Below are 26,895 nucleotides of genomic sequence, written 5' to 3' on the forward strand. Positions count from 1 at the left end.
CAGTGTGTCTCTCCAGCTGAATCCAGTCTGAGTGCAGGAAAGGTTGAGGAGCGGAGGAGAGAATATTGTGAGACAGACATGTCACCTGTGATGAAAATATGTAGGCAGACACTTGACTGCATGGATATAAGACAGATTAGGAAGTCATCCTGATTCCTCTCTCTCCTTCACCCTCCCATCCAATCCATCACTAACTATCTGCTAAATATTTCTCCACTTGATCCTACTCATGTTTGTTCCTGTTCTTCTTTTTCCTCCTTCTCTTCCTCTTGTGGGGTCATGACAGGGCCAAATCAACATCACCCCTCCCCTAAATCTGAAGAGTTCTCTAACCAGCCCCCCTATGTTCATTCCAGTTCCCCCACACCCATTCCCTACACCGCCTTTAAGTCATTTATGCAGTAACAGTCTGATTAGACCATCTCCTTGATGAAAATCTTTAAAATCTTTGTATTGCTCAAAAACAAAGACAAAACTGCTTAGTGTGGGCTAAAAAGTTTTGCACCATTGACCTATACTCCCCTATTCTTCTACCTATACTTCTCAGCCACACTGCACCCCACATTCTCCCATCTTACTCTGCTTCAGCCTTACTGAAGCATATGTACTACCTCATATGTACTACCACAGGACCTTTGCACATGCTCCCGTCTTACTCTGCTTCAGCCTTACTGAAGCATATGTATTACCTCATATGCACTACCACAGGACCTTTGCATATGCTCCCCTCTTTGCCAGCAACAAGCTTATGTCCTTTCTGACCTAGTTAATGTTGACACATCCTTCAGGTCAAGCTGCACTTCCTTACAGGAGCTTGCCTGGCCCCTCTCTCACTCACACAGGATGCCCACCTTTGTCTTGTAAGCATTGGTTATAGATCCATGATTAACCCTTGGAGGCCTGTTCTCTCCCTTAGACTACAGGCTTCATGAGGGCAAAGGTCACATTTGTTTCCTTATTATCCCCAACAGGCTGAGTCCCGGCATGTAGCAAGTGTTGAATTAGTTGAATGAGTAATGAATGGATGGGATATAATTTCTTTGAAGCTGTGTACCTTGTGGCTTATGGGCAAGCAGTATCCTTTAGGGAAGCTTGTTAAAGCATAATGGAACATGCCTTCAGGTCCTCCTGCAAGATCATTTGAACGTGGGTCTGTGGATAGGGCGGGACAGAAATGTTCTACTCATGTGCTAAAATACTCAATTACTAACACCGCAGAGAATTGGGGAGCACAGTGCAGGCTCAGGGAGAGGCATGCACGGTCAATTAGCAGTACCTGCATTGGTACTAATGCTCCTGCAGAGACAGGCCACCTGTGAAGAGTGACAGCATCACAAGGCTACGCTTCATCAGTTTACACATTCAGTGGCATCTACTCACCTGTCCGCTACCTCCTTAATTCTTCCCTAAACATTTGTCTTTCTTCCTTCATCTCTCTAGATTTATGGTCAATGTGACATGGAATGGCAAAGACCTGTCCTTCACTGAGGAAGGCTATCAAGTCCACCCCCGGCTGGTGGTGATCGTGCTGAACAAGGACCGAGAATGGGAGAAGGTAAGAGCCTCTCTGTGCTGACTGCAGGGGAGGGAGAGCGTGGGGTGACCAGTTACTCCTTTTTCCAAACATCTCCCATGGAGCTGCTGTAGACCCCATCCTGTGGCAGGGAAGACCTTTCTCAGGTCAGGCAGACCAACTGTAAGGCGCCGTTGGAAGACTGTGTGAGTGATTGGTGCTAACTGCGTGCTGTTCTCTGAGTCGGGGTCTCAGAACTTGGGAGGGAGAGTCTCTGGAGGGGTTTGGAAAATTTAAAGCCAGGGAAGTGGGTTTTCTTCACTGCTGTAGCAAACCTTTATTATGCAGCAGGGATCACACCAGTTTGCCTAAACCTCATAATTATGCACCATAATCACACATTTTGCCATAAGGATGAACCTTTGTATTTTCACTTACTTAAATGTTAATGTGAATCACATAACTTCCAGAATGCAAATGTATCACCTCTGCAAATCAGCCTGGGTAGGGAAGTTCTATTTTTTATATATTTATACTTTTTAATTTTTTATTTTTCTGCGTAGAAGAACTGGGGTGCAGGCCAGAGGTGGGGGTGGGCTGGGATGAGAGCATTCACCTGAGACAGAGTGGAGAGCAGAACAGGTGAAATTACTGAAATACACTGCTAGGAGGAGCAGTGGGTGAGACAGGAGAGGTCTGCTGCGCCAATTGTGGGTCAGCTCCCTGGCATAGGGTTGAACCCAAGCAGTGATAGTGCTGAGACTTTAACCCCCAGGCCACCAGGGAGAACCCGGTTCTATTTATTATAAAGTACATTTTCCAGTACATGAATATTAGCTATTAAAAATGATAAAAATCAATGTGCAAGAAAATTTCATCTTATGTACCACCCAAGCCACTTGCTGGGTCAGAGAGGAGATGTCACAGGTGACTTCAGATGATCCCTTGCTTACAGTGAACACTATCTGTCCCGGTTGGACTCCCAACTCCCCCAAAATTTAATTCTCAAAACAGTTGTACAATATCACATAAAGAATAAAGCAAAAGAGACCAAAAAGGAAGCTGGTATTGTTATCTTTTTGACAAGCAGTGTATGGCCTCTAAACTACTTCAGCAGCTTGGGATTTCTCTTTGTTTTGCACATCAGATGAAGTCTGAGAGACCCTGGGGCAGGAAGATACAGAATGGAGTGTGAGAACCATACTATAAGTAACTAGATCAGAAGGAAATAGTATGCAAACAGAATCATTAACTTTGGAGGGTCAACAACAGATTTCTAAAAGAATGTGAGAGGAAGTTTCAGAATATTTTGCATGCTACATCTAACTCTAACAGCTAGAGAATATGCATTCCGCCAAGTGCACAGGGAAGATTCACCAAAGCAGATATATTCTGGACCATAAAGCAAGTTCCAGGATACTTACAAGAATTGAAATAACACGGAATGCTTTCTTTGACCACAGCAACATTAAAATAAAAAAATGCATGACAAAGTACATCTAGGAAACCCCTAGATGTTTGAAAATTAATAACATGGCTATCAATAATCTACAGGTCAAGAAGAAATCAGAAGGGTATTAGAAAATGTTTTGAATGGGATGGCAATGAAAACACACACATATTAAAATTTGAAGAATGAAGTTGAAGATTTGTTAAGAAGGAAATTCACAGCTTTAAATGATTATAATAAATGAAACTAAGGGGGTTTAAGTCGGTTACTTAAGCTTGTACTATAAGAAGCTAGAAAAAGAAGAGCAAAGTCAATTCTAATGGAGTAGGGGAAAGAAAATGATAAGTGCATAAAAATCAGCAAAGTAGGACAAACTAACAGAGAATACCCACAAAGTCAAAATCTAGTTCTTTGAAAAGATTAATAATATTCATAATTCCTAACAAGAATGATCACATAAAAAAGAAAAAAGCCCAAAGACTAGTAACCAACACTAAAAATGCAAGGGGGAGATCTCCATAGACCTTTACATTCCATTAAAATAATTAAAAAATTATGAAAAATGTATGCCAACAAATACGACAATTCAGCTTAAATGGGCAGTTTTATTGAAAAGCCACAATTTTCCAACACTGACTCACACAAAAAGCTAGACCATCTGAATAACTCTAAGTTTGCTAAGGAATTAAATTCATAACTAAAAACCTTCCTATTTAAAAAGCAAGAAAAACTCATGACATGGATGGAGTTACTGCAATCCCACAAAATGTTAAAAATGAAAAAAGCTCATTCAACACAGAGCTTTTCAATGTATTGGTAATTATAATCTGTCAATATATTTTAAAAAGATAATTCATAATGAATAAGTGGGGCTTATCCTGGAAATGCAAAATTGGTTTAACATACAAAAAGCAAACCAATGTAATTTGCCATGTCAGTATAATAAAGAAGAAAATCACATGGTCACCCCAAAAGATACAGAAAAAGCATTTAACAAAATCCAACCTCCATTCACAAGAAAGCATATTTCACAATCAAATAAAGTTGTCTATGAAAATGCTACAACTAACATTTTACTTAATGATGAAACAATAAAAATAAATCCATAAATGTATGAATGCTTTCTGATGAATGCTTAGGACAGTGAGGGAAAAGAAGATGGTGTTAGAGCAACTGGATGTCCATATATAAGTAACATATATGTATATGTTATATAGACATACACACACACACACACACACACAAATACATATGCCTTGACCCATGGCTCAAATGTTCACAACAAATAACTTGAAAGAAATGATAAGCCTAAGAAAATCCAGAAATAAACCCACAGATTTATGGTCAACTAATCTTTGACAAAGGAGCAAAGACTATGCATTGGAGCAAAGAAAGTTTGTTCAATAAATGGTGCTGGGAAAACTGGGTCACTACATGCAAAAGAATGAAGCTTGACCACTACCTCACACCATACCCAAAAATCAACTCAAAATGGATTAAAGAACTAGACATAAGACCTGAAACCATAAAATATATAGAAGGAAATATAGGCAAAACACTACGTGATTTGCACATCAAAGACATCTTTACAGATACATCACCCAAAGCAGTGATAGTGAAGGCAAAGATAAACAGCTGGGACTACATCAAATTAAAGAGCTTCTGCACAGCAAAAGAGACAATAACAAAAACAAAGAGAAACCCCACTGACTGGGAGAACATTTTTGCATCCAACACTAATGATAAAGGATTGATCACAAAAATCTGCAAAGAGCTGATGAGACTCAACAACAACAAAGAAAATAACCCAGTCAAAAAATGGGCAGAAGAGCTAAAAAGAAACTTCTCTGAAGAGGAAATGGAAATGGCCAACAGACATATGAAAAAATGTTCAACATCACTTGTCATCAGGGAAATGCAAATCAAAACTACCATGAGATACCATCTTACACCAGTGAGAATGGCACATATTAAAAAAACTAGCAACAGCAAATGTTGGCGAGGGTGTGGAGAAAAAGGAACTCTTCTGCACTGTTGGTGGGAGTGCAAACTGGTCCAACCACTGTGGAGAGCTGTGTGGAGATTTCTGGACCTACTAAACATAGAGCTTCCATATGATCCAGCAATTCCACTCCTAGGTATTTACCCAAAGGACACAGAAACATCAATTCCAAAGAGCACCTGCACCCCTATGTTTATAGCAGCACTATTTACAATAGCTAAGCTTTGGAAACAGCCCAAATGCCCAAAAATAGATGACTGGATCAAGAAGATGTGGTCCATATACACCATGGAATATTACTCAGCATTCAAAAAAGATAAACACATGCCATTTGCAGCAACATGGATGGTGCTGGAAGGGATTATGCTCAGCGAAATAAGCCAGAAAGAAAAAGAAAAATACCGGATGGTCTCACTCATAGCAGGAATCTAGAAAACTTAAATAAGGGACCAGGAAAATGAATAACTATAAGAAAGTGAAAATCAAAATCAACAAAAAACTATGAACCAGAGACACTTTTTGGGGGTGGGGGGCGGGAGGGGAGGGATTGGGGTCAGAATGGGGGGTTGCAATTGTATGGGGAATATAAAAATAAAATTTATTATAAAAAAATAAAAAATAAAATAAAATAAAAAGAAATGATAAGCCTAATTGTAAAAGCAAAAATTACAAATTTTCTAAAAGAAAATATAGGAGGGTATTTTTGCAATCTGAGAAAGCAGAATGCTAAACACAACAAAAATAAAGTAAAAATAATAAACTATACTCTATTAAAATTAAAACTTTGGCCCATGTACAGACACTGTTAGAAAATGAAAAAGGCTAATCACAAACTGAGGCACCACTTCACACCCACTGAATGGTTAAAGTTTAAGAGATGGACAACTCCAAGTGTTGGTAAGGAAGTGGAGCCACTGAATCACTATGTTGTTCATAGAAATGTACAATCATGGGCCTCCCTGGTGGCGCAGGTGGTTGAGTGCAGCGCTTTGAAGCTGTCCGCAGCCTCTGCAGTGCGGGTTCGATCCAGCTGGCCAGCGAGAAGCCCACATGGCGAGACAGACCTCTCCTGTCTCAGCCGCTGCTCCCCTCAGCAGTGTATTTCATCAGTCTGCCTGTTCTGTTCCCTGCTCTGTCTCTGGTGAGTCCTCTCACCCTCCCGTGCATCTCACCTGTACCCCGGTTCTTGTATAAATAAATAATAAAATCTTTAAAAAAAAGAAATGGACAATCGCAATTACTGTGGAAAAATGGCAGTTTGTATAGTTAAATATACATGAACCTTATCATCCAGCGATGTCATGCCTGTGTGTTTACTGCAAAGAAATGTAAACATATATACTCCCAAAGCAATATTTGTATAAAAATGTTCATTGCAACATTACTCACATTAGCAAAACATCAAAAAACTCAGATGTCCTTTAGTAGCAAGTGGATAAATAAATGGCATTTTCATAAAAAGGAATGCTGCTTATTAAAGGAATGGACCAGTAATATCACAACAATGTTGATGAATTTCAAACATTATGTTGAACAAAAGAAGCCAGACACAAAAGATTGTACTGCATGATCCCATTTATGTGAAGTTCAAGAAAAGGCAAAACTAGTCTATATGGAGTCAGATCTCAGAATAATGGTTGCTTTTGTGAAGGGCAATAAATAGCAAAGGGGAACTTTCTAGAGTTACGGAGATGTCTGCTATTTCAAACAGTTGTCAAAATACACCAAACTATCACACAAGATCTGCTCATTTTATTGCATATCATTATACCCTAATTAAACATTTATTTGAACTCTATCAAATTGGACACCCAGTACAATCAACTGCCAGTGTTTACTGAGCTTTCACACTTAACTCCCAGACAGGAAGACTAAGTATAACAATGCCATTGTTTCTTGAACTCCTGCTGGGTCTTTCCTGTAGCTGGTCCACCCAAGCACAGCCAGCCAACTTCTTTGATTCAGTCGCCCGATACGTATTTATTCAGGACCTGTTATGTGTCATGGAGCTGTTTGCAGACATCTGGGACTTTGAACATGTGCTTTTGTACTTTTCTTTTGGCCTGTAATTCTTCTATATCCTCTCACCTTCTTTTATCCACCCATGCCAAGCCCTGGTTTATCTTTCCTCTATGCAAATACAAAGCCAGAATGCAAGATGGCTGTTGCTGTAGCTATAGATATAGGTGTTGACATTGATGGAGATAGGTATGGTATGGATATAGACTTAGGTATAGACAGAGACTTATATAGATATGGGTGTAACTGTACGTATAACATGGCCATAGATGTACATGCAAACACGGCATAGATTCAGACAGAGATACAACTACAGATGTAGATGTCGACATATACTCAGGGATAGCTAGAGATACAACATATTAGGACTTTGTACCTTAGGTGGTCATTTTTAGCTTTCTGAAGTTACACGATCTAAAGATCACTTTTGGAGAAAAAGCCACCTTCCTTGGCTGGCTCTAACCCATCCTGGGTCAAGACTGGTTCGCACCTGTGAATTCTCTGAGTTGCCTTTAGACCTAGCTCACTGGCCACTTTCCAGGGAGGTCACTGCAGGGCAGGTGGTAACATTGCAGAAAAGAAAGCTTTCCCTTGATATACTCCATTTCCAGATTTTAAAAAAATATGGCTTTTTACTATTTTGTGTGCCCTGCTTCAACTTTCTGTTGAAATACAGCAATTTCTCAAAAAAGCAGTCTAGGGAATTGCTGCTGAATTGAGCTTAGAATGTACAAATGCTTCCTGTTGTTGGCCTATTCTCTTGGCATTTAGGGGGTCCCGGGCTTCAGAAATAAATCCTCCTGCTTCTGTCTCAAAGAAAGAGGAAGCCAGGGGAGCAGGTAAATTCCAGCCATGTTCTCTATGAAGCTGCCCCCAGCAGCACCCCCTGGTACAGCAGCCAGCAGAGGGGAGCCTGCAGAAGGAGGGAGCTGTGATTCTGGGTCTCAGAGGCGATTTCTTTTCATCTCTGAGGTCACCCAGTGGTGCCACTGGAAGTAGCAGCATGTAATGAGGGTGTCTTGGAAAATGACAAAGCCTTGAGAGGCCATTTGCTCTCTGCAGGGCCTTTGTGTGTGACTGGCATGGATTGTTCCCTGGTGCCTGCCTATGTTTTTTGGCAGACACCACACTCTGGGGCCCAGTGGCTTTCTCTTGCAAATTAGGAATTCTCGGTTCCCACCTCTCCTTTTTTCTATCCTTTTGCTCTGCCTTGGAGCTCGGTGGAAGCAGGCTGTGAATGGAGGTCTGCCTCACCCACGGCTGTGCTCCCCATAACTGTATCGTATGAATGACTGATAATGGAAAGAGATATTTTAGAAGAGACATTAAGGGGGTTCATCCTTCTCCCACTAGAATGACCTCAGCTTCCTTTTTCCTCACTGGATGCAGCAGACTCCACCAAAATCCAACTAACTGGAACTTGGGGTATAACTGTTTAGCACATATCACAGGCTCTTGTCTTTTTGAGCTCCAGCACTTCCATCTTACAATTGGGTCCGTTGAAAAAGGGGTTCATATCTAGTCCCTTTTGTCTTGTGCTCAGTGAATTCCTAGTTCAGATTTGAAAGGCGATCTTAGAAAAAGCTAAGATTGATCTCCGGAGTGTGTGGTTCTGACCCTGGCTTATCAGTGTGCTATCAGATCTAGCAAGGCTTTCACCAATGTGTGTGAATGGGGTACAATTATTACAGGATGTGATTTCCATTTATGGAATGCTATCATTTCCTCCTACTAAATTATTGCATTTTTAACTACACCCCCATCTCATTCCCACCCCAAGTAACCTAGTATAGCCTAGTGAGTCCCAAGAACTCGAGAGAAGATGCCGAAGATTTCTGGTGTGTATTTGCTTCCGTGTGTGACATCAATAATCCCCATAAAGGTCCACCCTGCCAAAGAATTGAAGTATTTGTGCAAACACTGTACTTGGCTTCTGAACACACATATTCTAAAAATGATTATAAAAATGATTAAAAGAAATTGTGGGGGAAAATTTATAATTGAAGGGACACCAGTAAATGACAATTGGTAGAACAAGTGCATTGTTACAGGTTCTGCGAGTAGGCAGAGATACACCGGGGCTTCTAGTGTGCGCTGGCTTGTTTAGGAAACAGCGGCAGCCCATGGGCAAAGCCTTAAGTCTTAAGTTCTAGCTATGGGAAGAAAGGAAATCCTATTGTTTGTTTTCAAGTTTTCACTTTTTCTTTGGCATTCTCTCTCTGGTGCTCAGTGGCCCAGACTCAAGAGATATTTGTAGAATGTACATGAGAACAAGCAGGAAGATTTTTCATGCCCTTCCCCCAATGAGGATTGTCTTTCTGTAGAGTTATTTTGCAAGTGAGATTGGGCTCCCTTGAGTCATTTGGGAAAGATGTAAAGGTGTCAGCCCTACCTCAACCCTGATGAGTCACCCCTTCTGATCTTGCTTTCTCATTAGCTCCCCTAGTGATTCTCACACCCCTGCAAGATGAACTATTACTTTAGGTAACTGGTTTACTCTGTGTAACCCTGAAAAAATGATTTCATCTAGCTCATCCTATATCTTAGGTTCTCAAGACCCTTGATACTTAGTCTTTGTGAGTCTTTCTTCCTTTGGAATACTCTGCTTAAGAGAAATGATATGGGAAACAGGAAATAAAGAAATTATAGAGTCTTGTTATATCTTGAGTAATTGCTGGTGAATGAAATGGTGATGATCCCAAAATAAATATTTATGGATATAGTTCACATCATATGGTATGTCCTTAAAAAATATGGAGTTGTCAAACAATTTATTTTTTGCAGTTAAATTTGTTCCCCATAAATAGAGATGGTTGAATTTGGGGTCTATAAACTTTATTTATTTACACATTTATTCTATCACATGAAATTTCCTGTATGCAAGCCATTGTTGAAGGTTGCAATGAGACATGGATAAGCCTTTTTAGATTCTTAGCATCTGATAGAACCTAGGGGGTGTACATAACTACCAGACTGCAGGATATGCGCCACCAAAGAGATTCTGATAAAACTCTACAGAGTCTCGAGAAGAGATGCATTATGTGTCCGGGCAGAAGGATCAGGGACTTCTCCACAGGGAACTTCTCATTTGCACAAGGTCTCAGAAAGTAAGCAAGACTTGCCATGTGTAGGAAGGCTCTGCACTATGGAAGGAACACTGAAAGACAAAGTCCAGATGCAAGAGCACTCCGGGCCCCTGTGCGGAAGAGTTCAATGTGTTTGAGACATAAAGTGTGTGGTATGCGGGGTTCTGAGAGTGACCCACAGTGACTGCTCTTCTGATAGCTCCTCCCCTTGCAGCATGAGTTGAAACAGTGGCTATGGTGATGTTTTCCATGATGGTTACATTAGAAGGGAAAAAAGGATTTTTTCCATAGACTGAGTTAGTCAAAAGGAAGATTATCAGGGTGAAGTTAGCTAATCACACAAATCCTTTAAAAGCAGAGAGTTTTCTCTAAGTAGTATCAAGAGGATGTGAGAGAGATTTGAAGTGTGAGAATGATTTGAGGGACTGCTAGATTTGAGGATGGAGGGGCCATGAGACAAGAATGGAGGAGACCACAAGTTGCTGACTATATCCCGACCAACAGCCAACAAGGAAACCAGGCCTCAGTTCTATACTTCATGGAGCTGATCTTGAAAAATGAGTTCAAACACTGACTGAATGAGTTTAGAAAGGGGATTCTTCCCAGATCCTGCTGCTATGAGTCCAGGTGCCTGACACCTTTTTTCCAACCTTGTAATACCCTGAACAGAGAACCTCATGGACCCCCGCCTTGGATTTCTGACCCATAGAAATGTGAGATCATAAAGAGGTGTTGTTTCAGGTAACTAAGTTTGAGATCATTTGTTACATAACAAATACAGGTTGTTTCAAGGGTAATTATAAGAATGACTAGCTCTGCTGAAATTTGAATGATAGACCACAGGACTTTATTCAGTAATCTTTGGGGCACTGTGGAAAAGCTTGCGATGAGAGGACACCACAATAATAATAGTGATAGCTAACATTTGTTTCCTCTCTGTGATGGACCATGGCGGGTGCTCAGCATTCCAGTATACAAACCCATCGAACTCTCTCATGATCACCGTAATGCAGATACTGCTATTACCGTCTTTCACCAAAGTAGGGAGTGAGACCCAGAGAAATTCAATAATTAACCCAGGTTCTCAGAGTAGGGAGTTGCAAAGCCAGCGTATGAATACCATTGCTCGCACTCATGCACAGAAACTACACCGCTTCTTTAAAAATAAAATGGTGATTGGCACACATCTTTGGGAACATTTTTATGGGGCTATTTAAGTGGCGCAGGTTAAAGTCAATGTAGGTATGAGCGAGAACAGAACAGAGATCTGAGAGCAATTTCAGAATCAGAATGGAAAGCACATGGCATTTACTGGATGATTTGCTGAGAAATTCGTGACAGTGGAAACAGATTTTTTTTTAACTTTTAGACATGGGTCTGTGCTTAGACATCTCCAGATTGAATATTTCCAGGAGAAATGTGTCATGCCTGTAAATGACATTGTTCACCTCGCTTCTCTCCTCTTTCCCACTCTCACGCTCCCTCTTGTCTTTCCCTTTCTAATCCTAAATCCATATCTAAAGTCAAGTGCCCCTGTCGGAAAAGGGGTTTGGTAACGTTCACTAACCTTAGCAAAGTCTGTGTGAAATTTAATCAGTTTCCTTATATAATGATCATTAAGTTTCTCAAACAATGTGAGCTGCAGAGAGGAAAGTTAAACCATTACAAAAGATTTAAAATTATCCTCTGACTTCCCTAGAGTCATGCCTGGTGACTATTTTAAATACCCACACAGTATAATATGTTAGGTCACCGTGGGGGGAAACAGAGTAGTGCTCCATCAAATTAGCACATCAAACTGAAGTAAATGACGCCATCTCCTGTGTGTATGTGCATTTCTGTCTCGCGCGCGTTCTTAGATTTTTTTGCAGCTGCATCCCAACTCCAAAAAAGAACAGCAGTTGAATCAGTGCTCTCCAGCAAGAGCTTTCTGCTAAAAGTTTTTTAGATTTCAGAAGTTTTTAAAAAGAAACTGTTGATGGAAAACACATCTTTGTAGGAACATGTACTGTGGGCAATGTTAATGGTAAAGATGACTGACGCAGATGGTTAATGATGCTGCTGGCGATGGTGATGATGAGGAGGAAGAGGAAGAAGGTGATGATGATGATTATAGTAGTGGTGGTGGTGGTGATGATGATGGTTGTGGAGGTGATGATGGTGGTGATAATATGCTTGGGGTAGTGATGGTGGTTATGACAGTGGTAATGATGGTGAGGCTGGTGACGGTGGTGCTGAGGATGGTGATGAGGATTATGGTGATAATGATGGAGGTGCTGGTGATGGTGAGGGTAGTGATGGTGGCAGTGATGTTTTATGTGATGAGCCTGATAACAGCAGCTGTCATTAGTTGAGCTCCTACTATGTACCCAACATCTTACAGAGTATTTTCAGTGCATTATCGTGTCTTAGTCTCATAGTGTTCTCTTCATTTTCCCACATCGGAGGAGTTACTTATCATGCAGAGTTGCTGCAAAACCTAAACTATATCAAGTGCCTAAACCCTGACTGGCACATGGTAGATGATCAATAAATGGCAGCTCTGATTACAATTAGAGCTCCACATTGCAGGACAGAAGTTGAAAGGTACATGGGGATGAATGACTTGCCCAAGGTCATAGAATGCTGAAGGCAGATGTTGAGGCCAAACAGTATTACAATACAACCAGAGTCAACCATATGTCATATGGACTATCTCCCTCTCCCCATCTTACAAGTCACATTTGGTCAGGAAGCTATCCTAGGATAATGGGGGCATAGTTAGGTTGACAGATGGTATAAATGTAAGACAAAAGCTGCACCCTTGATAGTTTGCCATTGCCATCAATTATGAAAATGAGTGAATAGATTATTTAAATGATCTCAAATGAGTAAATTATTCAAAGAGCCTCTCAGTCAGAAGTATTTCTAGAAACTCCTGAACAGTCAGATGAAAACCATTTTTATTTTCTGACAGGGTCATCAACTCTTCTGTGTTTTAGATGAATGTAAAACTCTGAATGTCTCTGAGGGCAGGGTGGGTGTTGGGGAAACAGAAGGAAGGAGAGAAACCCTGGGCTTTAGGTCCAATATGACAGGACATAGAATTCCCCTGGAATCTAGACTCCTTCAGAACATCACAGGAGCCTTTAAGTGAGTAGGGGTTAACAAGGCAAGATCCAGCTTTAACAAGAGATGGTAAAGCTTTATCTGATTGCTATGTTGGCATTACAAGTGAACATTCCTTTGGGGGGAAATATAATATTCCATAAATAAGTTTGTTGGAAAGAATAATGACTTCAGTGATTCTCTGAATAGAATGCAAATAAACAGTAAGAGTTTGTTGAGCACCTATTATCTGCCAGTCATCACAGTATTGGCTTTTGTAATTATCATTTCATTTTAGCCACATCATAAGCTTGCAAAGGTGGTGCATTCTCTGAATTTTTTTTTTAAGATTTATTTATTTTTTTTTTTATACAAGCACTGGGTACAGTCAGAAGCACAGGAGGGTGGGAGAATTCACCAGAGCCAGAGCGGGGAACAGAACAGGCAGACTGACGAAATACACTGCTGAGGGAAGCAGCGGGCCAGACAGGAGAGGTCTGTCCTGCCATGTGGGACCCTCACCGGCTGCCGGGGATCGAACCAGCACTGCAGAGGCTGAAGCAGCTTCGCAGCCCAGCGCTCAACCGCTGCGCCACCAGGGGAGGCCCTTCTCTGAATTTTTGAGTAGGCAAAACTTGGAGCTATTCGATGACATTTATCAACATCTAAGAAAAGACTCACATTTATTTCTTGTGATTTCTTCCCCAAGTTTGGTGCTCATTCTACCATTTTGCACAGTTTTAGAATGAATAATGAAAATTTCCATCAGGGACCTTGAGATTCTTGTAGAGAGTATCTGCCTTGGAGTTGAGTGGAAGGGGTGAATGACAATACCAGGTCTTTTAAGTAAACTCAAATCTTACTTTCTGGGATAAGGTAACTACTATGAATGTCTGATGGTATCAAACTCTTGTCTATCCATGTATCCATCCATCTACCCAGCCAATGATAATAAACCACCCATCTGCTAATAAACCACCCATCAGCCCTCTGACCAGACATCTTTCATCTATCCATCTGGTCATCCACTCTCAATCCCACCATCTACCCAGTACTGATCTGTTTGCCACATATCTACAGATATGTGCAGGTCTTGCAGACATGAATAGTATAATGAACCTTCTGTCAGGGAGCTCACAGACTAGTGGGAGAAACAGAGAAACAAACCTCATTACAACACAGTAAGACGAGCGCTCATAGTAGTGGAAAGCATAGGTACTGAGTGACACCACCCAACCTGGGTGTTGGGAGAAGCCTTCCTGAAACAGCTGACATATGTCCTGAGCTCTAAAGGATGAAGAGTTGTGCTAGGGCTGAAGGTCATCTGACCCACCTGTTAACTGACTCACAACATCTAAGGCCCCTCAAGATTTCCTTTATTTCACAGTCCTTTTGAATAGCGGTGGCCGGGTTGCCTCCCTCCCCAACCTGTCAGATTACCAGGGCTTGTTGTCTTGACTTGTTCTCCACTTTCTCCTCATTGCCTCTGTTGGTTTCCCCATTTGCATGCTGCTGGAGCAGACGGGGATGACATTTGTCTCTCAGAAAAGAGACAGAATAGTGAGGCGTTCCACCCCAGCAGTCTGCTTCTGGCTACAAGTCCCTGCATCAGGCTGCCTTCTGTGGCTGCAGTTTGGTGTTCTCATCTTTGTTATTGGCAGTGGAAGCTTCTCTCCCCACACAGTTTTTCTTGGCATTGTAGCCCGGGTTCAACTAGAGGGAAAGACAGAGATAGAGAGAAATTGAATATTCCCAGTGCTGATCTCTAAGCTGTTGAAGACTTACTGTACATACTGGACTCTAGAGACCAAGAAATTGGCTACTTGATACCTTGAGATAATTTCCTGCATTTAATAAAATAATTAATGGTGATGACTGTCCCTGATTGCACCCGAGGGTCTTCTTAGTCACTACTTTGATCCATCTTTAACAGACCTTTATCATGAGTACTACCTGCCCTCCCTCAGCACCCCCCCCATAAAGAAACTGAATATCTGGGGGAGTCCAGGATTACAGAGCAAGTATGTGGCACCATGTAGATTCCTGCTCAGGCTTCTCAGAAGCTGACTGACGTCCATTTTGTTTCTGCAATGCCATATGGTAGAATTGTTTGTGTAGTTTTTTTGCATATCGGTAGTGAAAATTGTCATTACTTTAATTATGAAAACCTGCACTGGGAGTGCCACCCCAATTCCTGCATGGTGGGGATGCTCCCAGTGTTTGCATGAAGGCTGTTATGGGTACAAGAGTCCCTGCTGAACCAGGTGTCTATTCCTGAGTTGAGCTCAGAGCACCCCACTGAGCTGCATGCAAATCTGCCACATAATCAGTCTCATGTGTCTTTGTGCAAAACCAGTCAGTATTCTGCAAATCTGAAGATCTAAATCGCTCCCCTCCTCCTGCAGTAACTACTAGTTTGTTCATTATTACTCCACCATATGGTCTGTTATCTGTAGCCATTGTCTTTTGAAAACGTGTTTTAAGACTCATTGCAATCAAAGCTACAGGGTTCTTGGAGTCTATTTTCATTCCATTTGAATTATAATTCTGCAAATGAAAATCACTGAATGGACTTGTTTAAGAAGTAGGGACTGAACCAGCTTAATTTTTCTCAGTATGATGAAAAATACTCCATTGAAAATGCATATGAAGGCCTCCCTGGTGGCACAGGGAATTGAGATGCAACCTGTGAAGCTGTCCGCAGCCACTGCAGCACAAGTTCAATCCCTGGCCATGGAGATACCCACATGGTGCAACAGACCTCTCCTGCCATGCCCGCTGCTCCCCTCAGTAGTGTATTTTAGTCGATATGCCTGTTCTTTTCCCCACTCTGTCTCTGGTGAATCCTCTCACCCCCTGCACCGCTGGCCTGTAACCCAGTTTTTGTATGCATAAATAAATAAATCTTTTTTAAAAAAGAAAGAAAATGCATATGAGAAAAAAAAATCTGAAGTTGGGAAGAGACAAGGAAATCAGTTTGTTCCCTTGAAGAAAGTGGTAGATGACTTGAAGAAGCCCAAGGTCTCTCTTTCTTGGGTTTCACTTTGTTGAAGTAGGCAATCTGAGTTGGAAGAACCTCTGTTCTTCCTATGCCAGCAGATTATAGCTGATGACTTTTTTCCCATTTCCATGATTAAAGTATATTTGAAAAAAATAGGGCAGGCAGGTAGGAAACATGGACAAGAATCATAATTGGACATCAGTCCTGGCAACCATCCTTTCTAGAGAGAAGACGGAACATTTGCCTCCTATAAGGACACTGAGATTCAGATAAGATATGAGCTTGTGCACTTGTCACTCCCTGCTGCAGCACTCAAGTTGGTAATTCCATCAAACCAGCAACATTTGAGTCTCCATTTCTTTCCTCCTGACACTGGAGGCTTTGCATTCAGGAAGTACATCTCTTTGTAAATGGATGAGGATTAAAAAAATTTATACTATACATCAATGGGGACAGGAGCTGGAGAGAAGGAGGTGCCTAATCAGAGGCCCAAGTCCCAAACTGATGTCAAAATACAAGGAAGTGGTCCCTGCAGACAAGAGAGGTCAGCACCACGGTCAGCGGTCAACTAGGGGTCCTTTCGTGCATCACTGTGCATTGGCCAGGCTGGTTAGTGGCTGCCCCATTTAAGGAAGAGGAGGTTTGAATTAGTTTGTAGGGTGGGGTTTGGCCTTGGATAATACTTAGTTCTGAGAGCAATGTCAACGCTGAAAAATTGTCATTCTTTGTATTTCTTACATAGTCAATGTTTCCATCAGTAAAATGGGGCCAATGTAACACCCACAGAGGGGCTTTTGTGAGCATAGTAAAGCCACCATTTACTAAATGCTTTCTGTGCCCCAGAAAGAGCTTTGGATACATGGTGTCCCTCATCCCACACAAAACCCCTATGCAGTTGGGTTTATCATCCCCCTTTTATTAACGAGAAACTAAAGAACAACAAGAACAAATTAATTGCCAAAAATCTGAACTGGATTCCAAACTCACATTTGTCTGATTCTGAAATCCACATTTTGACACTAAGTTGTATTTTCTTCCTCAATCAAATTCTACAATGACGGTGAGGTCACCCACTGCTGTGGAGGTGGAGGATTCAAGTGGGAAGCTCTGGATGTTATTCTACAGATGAGAAAATTGAGGACAGTAGAAGCAGATTAATTATAACATAGTCACCCAGACATTTCACTTGTGGGGATTATAAATAATATGTAAAGCAGCTATCATAGAGCCTGGTACCTAAGAGAGTTTATTATGTGGGAACAATTATGCAAAGTGCAATGTAGATTTTTAAATGACAGTTAAGTTTTGTGGGTTTTTTCTTTGCCCTTTGAGTGGGTTTCTAGAAACCTACTGTTAGTATTCTCTTTCCTGAAAGAAGCTGGGCTCAAACTTAAAAGATGAATAAATCAAGGCTCTTTGTCCACTTGTTTTCTCCTTGAGTCCCACACAAGTGGATGTACAATGGAACAAGTCCTGGGCCAGCAGTCAGAAAACAGCTTCTAATTCTTTCTATAATTGCTGTACTTTCTGGGCCAGGTTACTTGAATGAGGATTTTATTGCTCTGAAAAATTGTATTAATATCTCCATCTTTAAGTGACTCTGCCATGAAGGTCAAATGGAATGAGACTATGAATGACAACTTGTAACCCATAAAGGGCTATATCAATTCCGGGAATTTTATAATATTATCCACATAATGACATACAGCATCTGGTCTGGGGTGCTTCTTTCAGGCAAGTCTGTTATCTGAAATTTCTTGCCTTTTCTTTCTTTTCTCTCTTTTCCCCAATAAAACTTCTTAGTCAGTTGAGTACTAACAAGCATATTCATAAGGTTGTGCTTTTTGGTGTAAGGATCCAAAAAAGCTTGGGTTACATTTATAGTTATGAAATTAATGGTATGCATTAATTGTGCCGAACATCAAATCAGCAAATGGAATTAAAAATAAGTGCCAGACTTTGGGATTTATTAAGAGAGCTAAAATAATGCCAGGGTGCTTTTGGCAGGACCTTCATCTCTGTGCACAGAATTATATTAATAGGCAACATCAATTCTATCTAAAATAGAGAGCAATAAGGGAATAGCATATCTGTCTCCTTTCAGAGGGAATAAAAAGCAAATTCATGTCTTGTTGGTATGTAGACCCTGGGCCTGGAGTCTTGCTTTCTCCTGGTGTCATTTCCAGTATCCTATCTTCGTGAGTTAGCTTCAGTCTTGTGAGGATATGCGCATGGCCAGGGGGATGGAATTAACTTTGAATGAAAGTCTGCGATGGCCTAAGCCAGGGTTCACAGGCATGAATTCATGCAATCCTCCACAAGCTCATATGTAATGAAACACCTAATACCATTTAAGAAATAAATTAAATGCACAGCAAGTGGATGAATAAGTGTTTTGCAGGCATTATTTTATTTAATTCTCCCAACAATAATACGATATGGTTGCTCCTGCTAATAAGCAAAAGAGCTGAGTGTTCAGACGTAGGTTCAACCAGATCCAAGATCCACATCCTTTATAGTACATATTGCCAGAAGAGACCAAATTGTTGATAACTGCAGGAAGATCATGGTTACAGTGGCCCTATAGGTACATTTATTTTTCCCTTGCTTACTTAAGAAGCATTTGTGCATTTACTTTACAAGAGGCCCTGGGTGGAGTGCCAGGCAGAACACAATCCCCATCCTCAATGATTTGGGGAGGGCAGACCAAGAGCGGAGAGCATGTGGATACTTAAAGTAGTTGATGAGATTAGCAGAGAGGAGCTTAGCCAGTTCTGTGAGCTCAGCCTGCTTCCCAGAGGAGCTGTCCTCTACACTGAGTACTGAAGAGCGAGTAGGAGGACACCAGGTGGAGGGTGGGTAAAGGTTTTCTGTGCAGGTTGAGTAGCAGGTGTTAAATGTAACCTGGCACTGAGAGGAGCTCCTGTCCTCAGAAATCTATGATTAGTTATACAGGACTCAGGAGTTGATGTGGGCAGGGGTGGAATGAGGAGCCAGTTATCATGAGTAAGGTTGGCGTGAGCGCAGAGAGCTGGAGAGGCCAGAACAGAGGCTGGGTCATTTAAATTACGGCCAGGCATTTTCACTTGTTTCCAGGTGTAATCAGAAGCCATCAAAAAGCACTAAGCGGGGGAGAGAGGAATGATCACATGTGCAGAAATTTTTAGGGTAATGACTCGAACTGCTGTTTGGAGGATGGAACGAAAGGAACACTCTGGAGTAGGGAGAGGCAGAAACCAGTGAGAGGTGAAGTTAGGAAAGAAGTGGACTGTGGAAAATGTTCCAATATTCAAACTGCCAAGGCCTGGTGATTGGCTGAATAAAGGGTCAAAGGGAGAGAGGTGTCTTAAATAGTTTTGGGGTTAGGATTTCGAGAACTCATTTGGTACATGGCAGAGAAATTGTGTGTTCTGTAAAATGGTTGATGATGAGGTGCTGAGCTGTGCTCTAAGCCTATAAAGTTGGGGCATTCTTGGAAGTAGTAGCAAGAAGCTGGGGAAACTCAGCAGTCGACACAGAGATGATCACTAAAGAGTGGGCAGCAGGACCTGAGCATGGATGTCCAGGGTGGGAGCTGGGGGAGGGCATAGAAAACGTGCCCAGAGGGCCTCCCCGGTGGCACAGCGGGTTGAGCGCAGCTCTGTGAAGCTGTTTGCAGCCTTTGTGTGCCAGTTCGATTCCTGGCCAGCCAGGGAGATTGCCACATGGTGCGGCAGACCTCTCCTGTCTCGCCCGCTGCTCCCCTCAGCAATGTATTTCGTCAGTCTGCCTGTTCTGCTCCCCACTCTGTCTCTGGTGAATCCTTGCACCCTCCCACACCTCTGACCTGTACCCCAACTCTTGTATAAATCTTTAAAAAAAAGAAAAAAGAAAACATGTACCCAAAAAGGGAGCTTGCATTTTGGCAGGTCTGGAGAAGCCGAAGAGGTGGCAAATAACCTGTAACAGGAAGGATGACAGTCTGGGGTAGGGGAACTTATGGGGATGGCAGTGGCCCCCAAGGGAAAATGCAGCACACCTGTTGGGGCTCATGAAGAGAAGGCCACTGGACATGGTGGAGGACAGTGTGGGAGGCCAGGGCAGTGCGGAACTGGACTGAGTCCAGAGCACACTGGCAGACTGGTGTGGGCTAGTGGAGAGAGGCCTCTCACTACTGAAGGGGGGGGGGGCAAGCAGCCTTGTGTGAAGAGGGGGCACATCTGGGCATGGATGTGCTCCGTACACTGTGCAGCTGAGATGGAGCTGGTGGAGCTGCAATCTTGTGGGCAGGTATGAGGGTTTGAACGAGTTTCTAGAGAATGCAAGGTCTCCAATCAGAAAAAAAGGGAAGGATTTTTGCCAGCGTGGGAGCCCTTATATTTGAAATGTCCTTCATCTCTGTGGTCATGTGAGAGTCTCCACCTGTAATTGCTGGCTTACTGCTGAAGAAGTGGTGGGTTTGACTCAGGATAGAGGGTGGTGATGCCAGATGACAGGAGGGTAGGGTGGGGCAGGATAGTGCAGAGATGGCAAAACCCCACATGGCATGATAGATGGAGAGGTCTGGCCAGACGGGGTGGAAGAGGTGGGGGCACAAGGGGGGAGGTGGACTGGGAGGAAACAGAAGCTCTGGGACCAGTGGTCAGAGTGATGTTGGAGAAGACTCATAGGAATTGCCGGGTGAGAGCACTGTGGATTGTCTAGATTTAGAACCATTGAAATCAAGCAATTCTAGGTGAAGTTCCTCCCACGGGAATAGCAGCGAAGGTGGGCTGGTGCTAGAGAATGGGGAGAAGGTAAAAAAAAACCTGACCTCTAACTTCATCTCAATAGTCTGACAGGTATCAGTGCATTTATGAAAGAAATCATATAATTATTTGAAAATTGGACAATTCCAAAAATATAGTTGATAAATACCAGCCATACACAGATAAAATCACCAGTAATATCCCCAGGTGTTGACTCAATCATGCAGGGACCCCAAGGCCAGTTGCCATTGGGCTCAAATGCAATCACATCCCAATGTGCACAAAGGGATTTCAACCCAGCGTCTGTAATCATGTTTCACTTACCCACACTCCGCTTCCTCCCTCATCTGCTTTGTGTGCTATGCCAACTTGGGCAGCATCCTGGACCACAATCCTGCCCCTCAGTCTCCGCTTCTGTGCGAGCGTCCGCACTGTTCACTCAGCCTAGACGTCCCTTCTCTCCATTCGACTTCCCGACTCTTTTACCTGCTCCACAGTCCCCCTCAGTTGCCTGCTACCCCTATCACTCCCTCCCTCTCTCAGCAGATCTGTTCTCCTGATGCTGACACCCCCTGCTTTTATTCCACCTTTCCTTCTTATGGTTTTCCCTGATGGATGGAGCCTTGGGCAGGGATGGGCAAGCACTTTATGTCAAGGGCAGCTGGTACATCCTTTAGGCTTGGAGGACCATATGATCTGTATGGCATCCGCTCAGTTCTGCTGTTTTATGCAAAAGCAACCACAAATGGGCCTCCCCGGTGGCGCAGCAGTTGAGCGCTGGATTGCGAAGCTGCCCGCAGCCTCTGCAGCGCCGGTTCAATCCCCGGCTGCTCCCCGGCCACAGGACAAGGGTCCCACATGGTGCTCAGACCTCTCCTGCCACCCGCTGCTCCCCTCAGCAGTGTGCTTCGGTCCTTCTGCCTGCTCTGCTCTCCCCTGTGACTCTGGTGAATTCTCTCACCCTCCCGCGCTTCTGACTGTACCCAGTGCTTGTATAAATAAATAAAAATAAATCTTTAAAAAAAAAAAAAGCAACCACAAATGACATATAAGACAGTGACCATGGCTGTGTTTCCATTTTTTTTTTTATGAAATTCAAATCTCACAAAATTTTCATCTATCACAAAATATTATTCTTTGCATTTTTTTCAATCAGTTAAAAATGTAAAATGTATTCTTAGCTTCTGGGCTGTCCAAAGCAGTTGGCCCCTGAGCTGAAGTTCATGGACCCGCCCCTCCTACCCCAGCTCAGAGTTTATTTACCACTCTGGCTCCAGTAGTTTCTGACACATAGTGGCACTTAATAAAGATTGTGCAATGAATAAGCCGATGAATCAATGTTATCCAACCCTAAAAGACTGAAAGCCTTGGGGATAGCTTTGCATCTTGGTTGTAACACTCAAAGAATTTGGGAATTTGGGGTTGTGCCCTTCTCTATGATTTGTGTGATTCTAATTTTTTTTAAGGATTTATTTATTTATGTGTAGAAGAACTGGAGTGTCCCTGCCGGGGATCGAAATCAGGCCCCAGAGGTGACAGCATGGTATAGCTGAGACTTAACCCCTATGCCACCGGCGGGGGGGGCATAAAATTTATAATTTAAATTCATGACAGCTCATAAGCATCCCAGGTAAACTTGAACTTGGGCCTTCTGACTCCAAGTGTAGGGTTCTTTTATATGACCGAGTTTGCCAGCGTTGTTCACCAGGGAAAGAAAGCAAGGCTGGGGCCTCCCCGGTGATGCAGCGGTTGAGCGCTGGGTTGCGAAGCTGCCCTCTGCAGCGCTGGTTTGATCCCCGGCTGCTCCCCGGCCAACGCAGGAGGGTCCCACATGGCGCGCAGACCTCTCCTGCCGCCTGCTGCTCCCCTCAGCAGTGTACTTCGGTCCTTCTGCCTGCTCTGCTCCCTGCTCTGGCTCTGGTGAATTCTCTCACCCTCCCGCGCTTCTGACTGTACCCAGTGCTTGTATAAATAAATAAATAAATAAATAAAGCTTTAAAAAAAAAAAAAAAGAAAGAAAGAAAGGCTGGGTAGCTGCCTGCTCGGTCACCAAGACACAGGGCTCCTGAACTGTTGATTAGTAAGATGAAGAGATGAGATTGGATTGACAGTAGAAGGTTACACAGGCCTCATTTTCTGAAATAGCAAAGGCTTACCTGGCCGCACCACGGGGATTCCTATCTCCCCTCCCATTCCTGACAGTCATGTTTTTAACATGGGCAAAGCTGTGGTTAAGCTTATTACTGTCTCCTCACCATTAAATCTTCTGTTGGCTTTAGTATTTCAAAGGAACATCTTGCTGGAATACTTTAGGGCTCAGACAAGCCTGGAGCAAAGTAGTTTAGGGCCAGACCTAAGCGATTGTCAAAATACCATCTTACTTTAGGAGGCCCGAAATTCTGATCAGTGTGCATTTTATCCCAGCGATGGATTTCACCCCTGCATACGGGCTCCCGTTAGCGTCTTCATAATAACTCGCAGGGCCTGGGCACCAGCCCCTGGCTCGCCCTTTCATTTGGAAGGAGGAGACGGTCCAGCTCAAAGATTTAAATGTATTATTTTGCCCCAGATGCAGAAGAACAAATGCCCATCAGAGACCAGGCGCCAAGTTCCAAAACCTTGAACCTTCCCAACTCAGGAACTTCACAGGCGAGGGGATGAAATGCTTTGCAACTGATCAGTGCCCCCAGGTTTTATAACCTGATTTTAAGGCTCTGCAGACACTGTCAATGAGGTTAACTTTGAATGCTCAGGGCCGAGGGCGAAATGAAATCGGCTTTTTTCCATAACGCTGAGTGAGGCAATCCGTCAGCCTTTGGCCAGTTCTGTCTCTCAAGTCAGGTGTGATGCTTCCTCGCCTCCTTCTTCCTTAGTCTGCAGTTTAATTACTGGAATTTATCTCCTTTAATAAGCTGCTACACACTCAGCCCCAGCCCCCAATTTTTGCCACTTTTCAGGTTTACATGTTTTAAAAGTCGAGCCCAAGTACGAGGAGTTGTATCTAGATTCATGCCCGACCTTGTCGTAATTGTCAGGCTGGTGAGAGCGAACTGACCATCCCAACAGAGGGGAGGCCCTCCCAGCCTCCGCACAAGGCAGAGCGTGTCTCCCGTGGCTACATCTTAACTCTCACCAGCCACTCTGCGGAAGGAACAAGAGTTGCTAAATAACACTCGATAAATATCCAAAAAAAGAACTATTTACACTCCCAGATTGCAAATGGCATTTCATTTATCTTCAAAGTGGGAACTACAGGATCTTTGGAATTTACCTAGAAAAAGTACATTAGAAGGTCAAAAGAAAAACTATCTTATTTCTAAATTGTCTTTGTGAAAGCATTGAAAATAATAATGGGGATCACTGCTACTGCTGGGGGCACTGACCTCAGCTCAGCATTTCCAGTTATCCGTCCCCTTCACCTGTCTTGATGTCGCGCCCTCTCCATCATGGCCCCCTCGGAGCTGTTTTGTTACAGCTGTCTGAGTTCTGGTATTCTTCCCAAGGCAGCAGCCCTTTAGGGAGTTCAAGCAAGTTTAGATTCAGGTTATGATAATGCAGGGATGTCCACGGAATACGTTGTCTCGGCCACCAGCATCCCCAGTACATGGGACAAAGGGAAGATGAGCCTCCCTCCTCGGTCCCTTACGTAATGGCTGGAGATTACCACAGAGGCGAAGAAAAGTCTAATCAGCTGTTAGAGCCTTAATTACATTCCTCTTGGTTGAAATCCCCAAATTACCTAATTGTCACACCGTTCACATCTGAGCGGTTGATGTTTTTCCTCTGATCTATTATCCTAATCGCCTGTGGACGGCAGGGTGAGCAGAGGTGGACCTCTGTCTTGAGGCTGCAGGGGCTCGGTGCAGCTCCACCAGAAGAGGAATTTTCCCCGGTGGAATTCAAGGCCCTCAGAAGAATCAGCTGGCAGGGAAACCGAGGCAATGACAGCGTCGTATATGAAAGCAAATTGCAAGACAACCAGGTCTGCCTGTGCTCTCCCACCTCACAGGCGAAGAAGTCTTTGCTGAGTCCCTAGAAAGCGAAGGTTACCCACATGGGTGGGTCTGCTCTTGGGCACCTCGCTTTCCAACCAATCCCTGGAATAGTCACTCAACAGAGCACACTGCCCCGTCCAGCTTCACATTTCACGAAGTAAGCCTGACAGTTGCTGTGGGGACATGGCCTTTGGCACTGGCCCAGCCCTGATGTCTGATGCTTGAGCCCTGATTCCTGATGCCCTTCTGTCCCTGTTGACCTTGGAGAAGCCACTTAAGCTCTCAGTTTGCCAGCTGGCCAAATAAGAGTGCTGATGGCCTCTTCTTTACAGGGCTGTGAAGGTGAAATGAGAAAATACATGTCATTCTGAGCATAGCTCCTCAAGCAGTGCCAATTATTATACTTTTTGATTCTTTGATAATCATTCTCTCGGCCTGTGGAGGACTGACTGATGTAGAAGTTACACAGTGAAGGGCTCCCCAGAGCGTATTCCAAAAATTAGTTGTGATGAGAGGAGAGCTCCTTTTTATTTTTGCTGATTTTCCAAGACGCTAATGTTGTGTCACTCCAATGTGGAACCGAAGAAGAGAAAGAAAACACTGCTGAGTGTTTAGCTGACTGCCGGGACACATCACCTGTAAGAGCACACCGAGAATTAAAAATAAACCAAAGAAATAGAATGTCTATCCGTCCCCGGGGACCTGGGAGCAGACAGGCTCTGGAGGATTGAAGATTATAAATGAACTTCTGAAGAAAATGGCAGCTATTGTTCCAGAGACTTTCACTTTTAAATTTGAGGTTGCACAGACATTGAACACTTCTGTTGGCTGGGCCTCAAGAGGAGAATGGAGGCAGATATGCAGGTTGTTCATGGAATAACACTGATCAAAATACATCTCCATGAATTACCAGATCAGTGCTGGGTTCTGAGGCAGTTGACGCTGTTATCCATAAAGATATTAGATTATCTGGAGAGCAGTTATTATAGGAGCAAAAAAATCAACTGCTCCAATGTGAGCTGTGTAACAATTAGGCAATTCTGAAATTTCAACTGAGAGGAATTTAATTAAGGCTCTAATAGCTGATTAAACTCATTTAGATCTGCCAGCAATTGCCACTGGTTACATAAGTAACCCAAGAAGAAAGATTTCCATCTCTCTCCTTTATGCCACACTGGGTCCTGCCGGTGTCCATCGGTTCCACCTTTAGGGGCTTCTCCAATGTGGTCCTTAGACCACGTGCAACAGAATGACCTTGGAGCCTGATGAAAAAGTCAGGTTCCAGGTCTCATCCCAGACCTGCTATTTCAGAGTCTGCATTCTTAAGAATGCAGAAAGGTGTGGAAATCCCACCACCTTCCACAAGTGTATTCAAGACAGTGCATTCAAAGGCAGCGGGCGCTTACCCGTATCTGAACAACAATTCTTAGTCTCAATCTGCATGTGGCCATTGAGGCCCTGGGACATTAAAGATGAGATAGGGGTGACCTACACCTGCCTTCCAACAGTTCTTTGCAGAAGCTCGTTCGCCCGTATCCTGTAGGGGAGAGCTTAGTCCAGTGCGGCCCCTCGAGCTGTCTTGGACAAACTTGGGCTTGGATACAGGACTTGAGGTTGCGGGGTTGGGTGTGCTTGGTCACATACATCTGAGGAGGTGCAGACCCATATCTTCAAATCAGATACATTGTTGTAAACCAACATTACCTCAATTTAAAGAAAGAAAAGGCACCCTGAACTGCAGAGCAAAGTGCTGCAGATCACACCGGTTTGGAATGGCTCATGCGCACAACTTATTTGCGCCTCCCTAGTGGCCGTTTTTGTTGTAGTTTCCAGATCAATCAACCTCAGCCCTGGTTCTGGCTTCAGTAGCCGCCCAAGACTTGAAATGATCTGTGTAAAGCTGGGACCAGCTGCTTGAGCATTAGCCTTGCATGCACAGGCAGGGACGTGACGCTAATCGATGCTGCTCTGTATGCTAAATATGGGCACTAAATCATTTTCCATTTCCCTCATGG

General features: G+C 43.3%; 1 protein-coding gene across 3 annotated transcripts in view; it reads left to right on the forward strand.

Annotated features, from left to right (window-relative positions):
* GRIN2A (glutamate ionotropic receptor NMDA type subunit 2A) overlaps positions 1–26,895 on the forward strand; it is a 335,998-nt gene that overhangs the window by 226,470 nt on the left and 82,633 nt on the right. For all 3 annotated transcript variants that reach the window (XM_054693848.1, XM_054693846.1, XM_054693847.1), the window contains one exon: positions 1,441–1,555. In XM_054693848.1, the coding sequence (XP_054549823.1) occupies positions 1,441–1,555 (115 nt within the window). The remainder of the gene's footprint in view (positions 1–1,440; positions 1,556–26,895) is intronic.

The sequence above is a fragment of the Talpa occidentalis genome, unplaced genomic scaffold (genome assembly GCF_014898055.3).
Source record: "Talpa occidentalis isolate TD23 unplaced genomic scaffold, MPIMG_talOcc4v2.1 talOcc4.12, whole genome shotgun sequence".
In the NCBI taxonomy this organism is placed as follows: domain Eukaryota; kingdom Metazoa; phylum Chordata; class Mammalia; order Eulipotyphla; family Talpidae; genus Talpa; species Talpa occidentalis.